The 10,286-nt window shown below is 34.9% G+C and overlaps 1 protein-coding gene across 2 annotated transcripts; it reads left to right on the top strand.

Annotated features, from left to right (window-relative positions):
- The first annotated feature begins 905 nt into the window (after positions 1-905).
- LOC577521 (protein FRA10AC1 homolog) lies at positions 906-10,092 on the top strand. Of its 2 annotated transcripts, XM_030985542.1 has the most exons (11): positions 906-958; positions 1,606-1,664; positions 2,589-2,678; positions 3,669-3,714; positions 4,361-4,440; positions 4,926-5,097; positions 6,162-6,259; positions 6,503-6,564; positions 7,132-7,455; positions 8,184-8,259; positions 9,118-10,092. In XM_030985542.1, exons 1-11 carry the CDS (start codon positions 944-946, stop codon positions 9,158-9,160), a joined length of 1,065 nt encoding a protein of 354 aa, XP_030841402.1. In that variant the 5' UTR covers positions 906-943; the 3' UTR covers positions 9,161-10,092. The 2 variants fall into 2 exon arrangements, with proteins under 2 accessions (XP_030841402.1, XP_030841401.1); XM_030985541.1 differs by lacking the exon at positions 6,503-6,564 and having other exon boundaries at positions 6,162-6,321.
- The last annotated feature ends 194 nt before the right edge of the window (positions 10,093-10,286 follow it).

Here is a 10,286-nt window from a genome sequence, read left to right as displayed (position 1 = left end):
AAAGTGTTTCTGCTGAATATAATTTTCCCTTCGTTTTGCTATAAACACTGCATTGTAAATTGATTTATACGGTATATATGTTTACAGAATATTGATATGTTACATTACATTGTAAATTGACTTTATATGATGTATATGTTCCCAAACAGAATATTGATTGTTACATTACATTGTAAAATGATTATAATTATGTTTATAAACAGAATATTGATGTACATCAATGAAGTTTAATAAATACAATACAATACAATACAATACATGTTAAAAAGAGACATAATTATGTGCTATGACAAGATGATTCTTATCACCCTTCATCTTCCCGAAACAATAGCTTTCTCATAACCTCATTAACAATTAAAAGTACCAAATCGTTGGCTGACCATAAGAAATTCTTATATTAATTCTAGGTTGATTCCGTGCAATACTATGTTCCGTATGGCATATGACATTTTATCCGTTTATATCATGCAAATATTAAAGGCACACTGCCATACTTGTAGCTACTTGCTCCCTCTATATAGAAAACTTCCCCAATCGGTGCCTGTTGGTCCCCCATGATCCTCTTTTTCTTATGTTAAATGAGAGCTGAGTTAATGAGATAGCCACCTGTCACAGTGACCTCGATGGCTCTCTGTGTGGTCTAATCCCTTCTGGCCCAGTAGTGGTGACGGTCTTTAAAATTTAATTAAAATGACAATTGACAAATACTTCTTTCTTGTATTATTACCATTATCAAAATTTCATATAAAAATATTATCCATATTGGGGTGAAATAAACGGAGTTGAGGAAATAAGATATATATATAGGACACGTTGTTCAACTTGAGATCGACAAATTTCTGAACTGGGTATGTACGATGTGACTTTAGAAGCGTATTTTTCTTTTTTCTTTTGCCTGCTAGAAGACTCCTCACGATTAGTCTCCTAATTCAGCAAGAGAGAGATGGATTTTAGAAAGGTAAATTATTCGATTATTTGAATAGTTTTGTGTTTCGTATATACTTCGTAGTAAAGCTGACTAGACTATTCGAATTCCAGAGTAATTTACGGAAAGGAAACGCTCTATATAACCGTTTTAACAAGTTGAAATTTAATTCAAGCTTTCTGTTATTTTTTTAACGTGTGTCCCAGCTGCTCACTTTTATGTTAGTTGAACACTTTCCATTTGTTCATTATAATGTGAGGTCTATTATCAATAATGATACTAGAAGTATGATTTCATGACTTAGCAGACGAAAAAACAGTCGAGAACGCAGTAAGATCAAATATATATTCTAGCTATTAGCAGGCCTAAATTAGTAAATAAATGAGTTTGGGATAAAGAATAATAGAGGCCAAGCCCAATTCCCAAGGAACGCTTTCTTTTTTTTTTTATTGGGGGTGTGATAACAAAATTTTAAATTGTTGTTCAAGTTCAAATTTACGCACAAAAGCTTCTGTAATATAAAAGTACAAAAGTTTATTTGATTGTGACATAGGTCTAGATCTATGTTGATATGAAATCTAACTTCATGCATACATTGACGTCAGTCTTCTTTTCTCAGATCAGAGAAGTTTAAATAATGTTTTGTGTTGTTTTTCTCCCTCTCACTTCTCTTTTTATAGACAGGAGGGGGCTATGGATCTGAATTTGAATATGACAGTGAAACAGAAAGAAAAAAGAGGTAACATGAACTGAAAATCTGAAGCCAAGAGAACCTGAAAACAACTCATAAGTCTTAAAAGACAAGTTGTTAAAATGTAATTCTGTATTGTGTAGAGATGACTATTATTTGAAATGAGAATGAGCAAAAGCCATTTATGATATTTCTTGGCTTCTCATCATGGGAACAGAACAGTGAAACAAATGTTAGTACATTTCTATGGTACAGGTGTAAATGTATTCTAACACTGAGCTACCAGAATACTTACTGCACGACAAGAACCCTGTATCACCTTTTTTCTACAAATCTTTTATTTTACACTCGTAATCAGTGAGACGTGTGGATCTGGATAAATTTATTTCTCTGTACATATATATATATACCGATATATGAGAGTTGAGTTTTCAATCACTCTCTGATTTCTACATATTGTTGACATTAGACACTTCATGATTCATAATTTATTTTTTACATTTTTCATGGAGTTTGGAAGAGTGATATTTTATTTACTAATGTGTCATTACAACATCAAAATCAGGAAAAGGAAATTTAAGTGTATTAGTTTAATAGTAGGAAATTTGTATATTCTCATTACAATATTGTGATTGTCAGTTGCCTATTTGAAAATGTTGATGAATACCGGTATATTATTTTCCAAGATCTACTTTTGAATCTAAATTGAATGCAAACGTGCATTTGTTTTTTTCAATCATATTGTGGAAGGTGAATTTTCAGTGATTTGTGCTCTTTCTGTTCAGTACAGTAGTTGTGTAACTTTTAGCATTCTGCTTCAAAAGAAAGTAACTGATACATGAAAATGTTTTGTGTTTTGAGTATGTTCTCTTCGTTATCATGCTGATACTTTGCAGTGATGGGTTTAATAATTCAGAGAAATTATGGAAGATGCATAACCTTCCATTTTTTGCTCCTCTCTTCCTTTCATAGATCCCGACAAGATCTTGCCACAAAACCGGATCAGAGTAGAGTAACAGGCGGACTCCCCTCAAAGCGATTGGCAGCAGCAGAATATGACAAGTAAAATCAGGATTTATTATTTCCTAGATATCTGTAAGATCTAGTACAGTCATTGACATTCCTTTCTTCAGCATTTTAACCCATTGCTTCCTAGAACTGGAGGCCGAGGGTCACTGTATTAAGCCTATAGAGTGGTGAAGTGTGACGTCATCAAAAATCTGTTTTTATAATTTCTAGATTCTTTCTTCATTTTCCGAAAGAGAATTGAAAATATTGCTCTGGTTCATAACATTACAAACCAGAGAAAAATAACACTGAGCTCCTATAGGAAATCTATTTATTAAGATGGTCTTATCTCAGCCAATACTTAACATATTCAATTGGTTTTCGACCTTTGGACATTATTTTTTATGCTCTTTAGGAAAATGAAGTAAAAATTAGAAATTCTAAAAATAAGTTTGTATGATGTCACAGCTTCGGTACTCTATGTGCATAAGAAAATTCAGTAGTCAACAGGTTATTATTTATAGCAAATGAGTCAATGCAATACTATTTTTCTTTGTCAAGAGAAGTTTTATGTGTTCACTCTAGATATTTCTAAAGGAAATGAATTAGATGATGCATCACTTCATTAGTGACAAATTGAAAGTCACTATAGTATTTTGTAGAGTAATTTAACTATTTTGTTACTCAGAGGCTGAGGGTATAGAGTCGTTGAATGATGGATTCTTGAGGTCCAGTAAATTAAAAGTTTTCTTGACCATTTTCATGTATGTATGCTCTATTGACATATCATCAATGTTAATTGATTTCAATTTTACATTTATATAATAAATACATAAGATCTCTTGTGGAAGAAGTTCTCAACATAATTCTTGTTTTGTATTCTTCTAATGCTCAATTTCATTTCTATGCTCAGTTTTTGTGATGCATGTTCTCATGCCATATTTAATTTAACTGCAATAAAAAATGATTGTTGTTGTAAGAAGCATGATATACTCAATATACGGAATGCATTTTTAATTTTCCTCCTTTTGTTTTTCTTTACAGACAAGAAAGTATAAATCAACTTTTCCATTTCAAGTCCTTAGATGCTGTATCCTTTGTCATAATGATCCCAGAACATGAAAGGAAAAAATCAGCGTTTTTAACCTGTTGGATGCAATATTCTCCATATTTCCCAGCTCAAATTATCTTCAGACTCAGGATTCATTGGTTTTATAGAGTGTGTTTGTTACTGTTATATTATTCTCTATCATTTTACTTTGAAGTAGAAAAAAAAATGTTATTCTCATAGAGAGAATTATCTCCAGTATTACCAGCAGTACATGTATTTGGTCAATATCAGCTTGGATATAAAACAGATATGTCAGTAGTACCTATATATCCATTGTGTTGTGCTATGTAGTACCTACAAAATGTATGGCTGGTTAAACATTAAATATATTGGTAATATGAATATTTCAGATCTTATGATTTACAAATAACCCTTTTTTTAGGGATGGGGGGGGGGGGGGAGGTTTTGAGAAGGATTGAATATCACAACATTTGGGACTATCATATTATTTGTATGGTTTAATATTCAATTATCCTAAGATAAAATTTTGAAGCTCTGAATATGGACAATTTTCCAAATGAATATTACATGTATATTGATAGATTCAATGGCTTGTTTCATACTTCCACCTGCACACTGCTTAAATTACAATTTGAATTGCCTCTCCTTGACCAAACCAATACAGTACAATCGTCACAAACAGCTAGTGAACGATTACCTGTTATACTACCCTGGGGCTACTAAGGATCTTTTCCAAAGAGATGCGTGAGTAATTTGATTTATGAAATTTTGGTGATGGCAGAATATTTTATGAACAAAAGTTTGTTTGCGAGACTTCCTCAGAACATTTAATCAGATATTGACATATTATTTTGTATTTTAGTAAATTCCAGAGCTGTGTTACAGCTATCCAGTACTATATCACTTAATTCCTATGTGTGTATTTACACTGTTTTTCTAATTGTTTATTGTTGTTACAAATATCTTATTTTGTTTTGCCTTTTGCTTTTTGTCCATTGAACATGAAGTCATAGCATCAGAATTGTGTTTTATTTTACATCTTGCTGAATAGTGCCAGTTTAGATTACCAGTTTTTTTTTTTTTTTGGGGGGGGGGGGGCCTTACATAATGGTTGGAAATAAAGAATATAGAAATATTTAATTCTATTTAGTGGTTTCCTGAATTTACAGACCAATTTTAATGTTTAGAATGCTTTCATTTTGTTACCAGTTTTTTGTTCTAATCTGTAGGTCAAAAGATAAGACTGACTTGGATGTTATCAGAGAGAACCATCGCTTTTTATGGGATGGGGAAGATGAGGGGCAAGAAGACTCCTGGGGAAAGAAACTAGCCAAGAAGTACTGGGACAAGCTGTTCAAAGAGTATTGCATAGCTGATCTGAGTCGGTATAAAGAAAAGAAGGTGAGTGTAATCTTCTGCGAGGTTAGGACCCTTTCGCATCACATTCACAAAATACAAGCCCTCTATGAAGACACAACAGGGGGGTGTTTCACAAAGATCCTAGATCTAACTTAACTCTAAGTTGGACTTGAAAATTATGGAGAGCCATTTGTAGCCTTAAAATAAAATATATTCAATAGCGAAAATTTTAGTTTTTTAGACTTTTTATAAATTCCACATCAAGAACATGAATTCTCCTCAATATTTGAAAATTTGAATGATTTGAATCAACATTTTATACCTCTTTAAATAACTTTTACAAAATATTTCCATATATGCTAACGGCCTTCCATAACTGTTGAGTCCAACTTAGAGATAAGTTCAACTTAGGATCTTTGTGAAACACCCCCCAGATGTGAGTTGGACTAGCAGCATGTCAACTCGGTCAGCTCTCTTTGTTTGTTTACAAACTGACTGACGAAACCCCAGACCAAAACTGAGTCTTGTCTTGTAGATAGTGATGTTAAAGGGGGTTGTAGCATTACGAGACTACGTGTCTATCCCTTGGCCTGACTCAGGGACAATCGGGTATAATACGACTACGGACGACGCGACCGCAGTATTCACGTACGTGCGACATACGCGAAACCGAAGCGTGAGGAGAACTTTGGTCTGTTTCGCAAATGCTAGCACGCGCTGACTGTTAATCAAATCCATTTGTTTACGTTCAGTTGTCCAAAAGAAGTCGTAGATGGCGTTAATCAGTATTTGCCATGCTACATCCCCTTTAAAGGTCAGTCCCGAGACGTAAACAAATCATACATGTACCTGTATGATACATTTTTAAAAAAAACTCTCTTGACTACCACAAATACAATGCTCGACAGTAGATGGCGACCTTCCTCCCACGCTGCGCCGTCAGCACATGACGCAGATATGATTGGGGGAGGGGGACATTGCTCCCTTCCCCCACGTCTATCACCCCACGTCTATCAATCTTTGATCCTTCACTCTGTGTACTATTTTGTTTTCCTGTAACAAAACAATTATCAACATTTGTCATTCTCATATTCCCTTCTTCACAGATTGCCATGAGATGGCGAGTGCAGACGGAAGTTACAGAGGGCAAAGGTCACTTCACCTGTGGCAACAAGAAATGCACAGAGCAGGAAGGGCTGAGGACATGGGAGGTCAACTTTGCTTACCTGGAACATGGAGAGAAGAAGAATGCCCTGGTCAAACTCAGTGAGAAACCTTGATGTAACTGCAGGGAGGGAGGGAGGGAGGGAGGGAGGGAGGGAGGGCTGAGGACTTTGGAGGTTAACTTTGTTTATATGGAGCACAGAGAGAAGAAAAATACCCTGGTCAAACTCAGTAAGAAACTTTGATGTTAACTGCAGGGAGGGAGGGAGGGAGGGCTGAGGACATGGGAGGTGAACTTTGCTTACATGGAGCATGGGGAGAAGAAGAATGCCCTGATCAAACTCAGTGAGAAACTTTTTTTTCTTCAACTTGTGAGCCCTTCACAGGCTATTTATTAATAATCTTTACACAAATAAACAAATCAAATATATGTGCATGTTTAAACACATTCAAAATAATCTTTCTATACAAACAACAATTGTAGCAACTGCCACTTTACAGCAAAATGTCTTTCCATTCCAGATAGATGTACAATATATTTGATGTAAACCTAAAGCTACATTTCAAATTCAAATTCAAATTCAAACTTTTTTCCATTTGTAAAATCCAAATTTTCAAGTATGCAAATTGATAAAAAGAATAACATGCATACAAAATGAAAATTAAATTAAAACAGTTGATAATACACTGTATAACCACATAAAATGTGAACAAGGGTGGGGGTTGAATTAAAAGTGGTTGAAATCTTTGTCCTTGTGAGTTGTAGGCCCAAAATGTAATAGTGAGATTTATATAGTCTTTAAAGATAGATAGAGTGAATGAATGAAATAATGATCATTACATATTCCAATTATAAATGGAACATTGGTACATGTGTAACTCTTCAACTTATGTTTATATATTCAATTTCAGGACTATGTGAGCGGTGCTCGTACAAGCTCAACTACCACAAACCGTGCAAGGAGGTCACCAAAACACCATCAAACACAGAATCCAAACATAGGAAAGACAGAGACTCAAGGTCACCTTCTCCTAAGAGAAGCAAAAGCAAGCTCAAGGACAAACACAAGGACAAACATGAAAACAAACATAAGGAGAGTAAGCATGAGAGACATAGGAGCAAGCACCACAAGGAGAGAAGGCACAGGAAGAGGAGGACATCGTCAGAGTCTGAAGAGAGTCTTAGCAATGGAGATGATCAGGTTGAAAAGAAAAAGACCAAGCACAGATCAAAAGGTGATTATATTAAAACCTCTGTAGGGTATTCACTTTTTATTTGAAATACATTTTGATATATCATCAATAATGCCTAGATTACATTTGCCCTGGGCGCCGTACGATAAATTGGTCTACGATTTTTGGGGCATCATAGGAGGCTATGGGCTACGATGTTTGTGTTTACATTATCTACGAGCATCGTGCCAATTCTTCCGGGACACATGGAAGCCCAAAATTTAAGTCTGGACCCCAGAAATGTTGAAGTTTTTACATAAAGTTTGTACATACCAACTGTACAGACTACAGACCCCTCAATAAAAAAGTTAGTAGGGACAGTCATTTTTCAGTAACATGAACGGTTTTTGTTTTGTTGGTTGTTTTTCTGTTTTAAACTTTGTGGTGTTTAATAATTCGGAAATATATTATGCTATATCAGTATTTTTTGTGAACACATTTTTTAATGGTTACAGTAGGTAAAAAATGTTGGATTTATTTACCCACTGTAGTCCCATCAGCATAAATACTGTTCTTCCTAAGGGCCTGCAGATACTATCCCAGGATTAGCCAGGTAACCATTTACACCTGGGTGGAGAGTGGCAAATGCTGATTAATGTCTTGCTAAGGGACGTTGGTACTGGGCTGGGAATTGAACCCTCGGCCCTTGGATTTGAGAGTCTGGTAAATGAACCACTATACCACGAAACCTCCATGTTTTATTTGATTGTATTATTTTCTGATGCCTATAGATGAAGGTGAAGGAAGTTCTGTATCAGAGAGTGAGTTCTGGACCGGCCCTGCTCCTGTAACAGAAGATAAATCAAGGTAGGTCATCAGAAAGTCTTGTGTTTGTGTCGCTAGGACAGTACAATATGGCGAGATACTTTGACAATTGATACCATGATCAGTTAAGAGTTAACATTCTGTTTATATATAACAACCATTTTATGGATTCTTATTTTAATGGTAACCATGGCAACTAAATTTTGATCTATATCAACACATGCAGTGATACTCCTTAAAGTTACCATGAAGCAGCTGAGCTCACAACACTGCTTGATTATCTCTCATCTGATCAGGGTCCTGTTTTTATAAAAACTTATTATCAATGACTAGTTACGGTTAATGATATAAGCTACTTAAATTGATGCATTTGATTGGCCATGGGCATATTTGCCACAGGAATAGGCAAGTGCTATTCAAAACAAAACAAAATTAAGAAATGGGGCCTATGTTCTTTCGGTGTTAGTTCCAATGTTAAGATTTAAATTTGCCTGTGTTACATGAGTATTTGCATGAAATCTTTCAAACTTTGATATAAATGTAATATTTCAGGTCAAAGGTTACGAGTCAACTTGCTTGGGGAGTCGTGTTATAGTTTTGAGGGAAATGTTTAGCAGTTTACAAACTCATTTCTTTTGATAAAACTTATTGCCAGTTTCAATATTACATGTTGGTGTAATTCAAAGACTGTTCAGAATAGGGGAGGGTGCATTTATAGGTAAACATCCCCCCCCCCATGAACAAAATTAACCATTTTCCTCTTCTCTCTCTCTCTCTGTCTCTTGTCTGTCTCTCTGTCTCTCTCTCTGTCTCTCTCTCTCTCTCTCTCTCTGTATGTCTCTTTCTTTCTCTCTCTCTCTCTATCTCTCTCTTTCTCTATGTATATTTTTCTCTTTGCAGAGAGGATGAATTTGATGATTACCTCAAGGATATGTTCTTATGAGAGTATGACATGTTCACACGAATGTCTTCTCAACGTTTCTTTGATGAACACATCTGGGCATTTTATGAAGAGGACATATGAAATCACCCAAAGGAGGTGTTCATACACATACAAATTTCTTCTCAGCATTTGTCAGATGGACGCATCTCAACGTTGCATTAAGAGAACATGTATGTATGGACATTATTGGGCATGTTCATATAAGAGAGAATTCTGTTTCTAGTGATCCAAATGACGCGTCCAACCATTGCATCAAGAATTCAAGATAACATGTTATCATTAATGGGCATGTTGGTATGTACTCTTCTTCAACGTTTCTCAAGTGGAAATGTCTAAAAGCATTGCACAAAGAGAACATGGGAACACTAATGAATGTGTGAACAACCTATATTAGCCAGTTCATATAAATGAAGACTGGTAAGTTGGCCCAAATGGTCACCTGTTTAAATTGAGGTTGCTTGAAATCATGATTCACATTGGTTCCTTCATCCTCATGTTGTATACAAAGAGTAATATATATGAAGAAAATCTATCCTGGTCTGTCAAAAAAAGAACTTGCTTGTTCGTAGATGTACCATGGGGCGAGGGAAGTTTCCACTTAACACAATGGGGGTTCAGAATACACCATCTTCAAGTACAAGTTCTCTAAAAAAAAAAATATTTAAAACTTTTTCACCATCTTCATGGTTAATAGTACATGTATTTTAACATTAAATATACTGTATGAAATGTCATTCTTTTGTTTCTCCTTCATTTTGTTGTCCTGTAATAGATTGTCTTCTGTATTGTTTGGTATCATTGTTTGGCATAATAAGTCATAAATATAGACATACCACAAACTTTCTACAAAAATGTCTTGACACTATTTATAAGGACAGGAAAATAGATGTCCTAAAGTGAAACTTGGAAATATAAAAATGTAATTTGTGTGACATTTTTGTGTGCAACTCTTATTTTCCATCTCTTGTCCTCTCTTTTATAACACAATGACTTGTCACAACATCACCTTCCTTCAATTATTCACTTGCTTTCTCAAACACAAATCTCCTATATTGACAGGACTTCAATTCCTCCAGTCCACTTTGAATGATTTACTGTCAAGCCCTCCAAACGTGCAGTTATAATC

This window comes from Strongylocentrotus purpuratus, unplaced genomic scaffold (assembly GCF_000002235.5).
Source record: "Strongylocentrotus purpuratus isolate Spur 01 unplaced genomic scaffold, Spur_5.0 spur5_scaffold_15, whole genome shotgun sequence".
Lineage (NCBI taxonomy): Eukaryota > Metazoa > Echinodermata > Echinoidea > Camarodonta > Strongylocentrotidae > Strongylocentrotus > Strongylocentrotus purpuratus.
The sequence above is the reverse complement of the archived record's forward strand: the minus strand, read 5'-3'. Positions and strand labels throughout refer to the sequence as shown.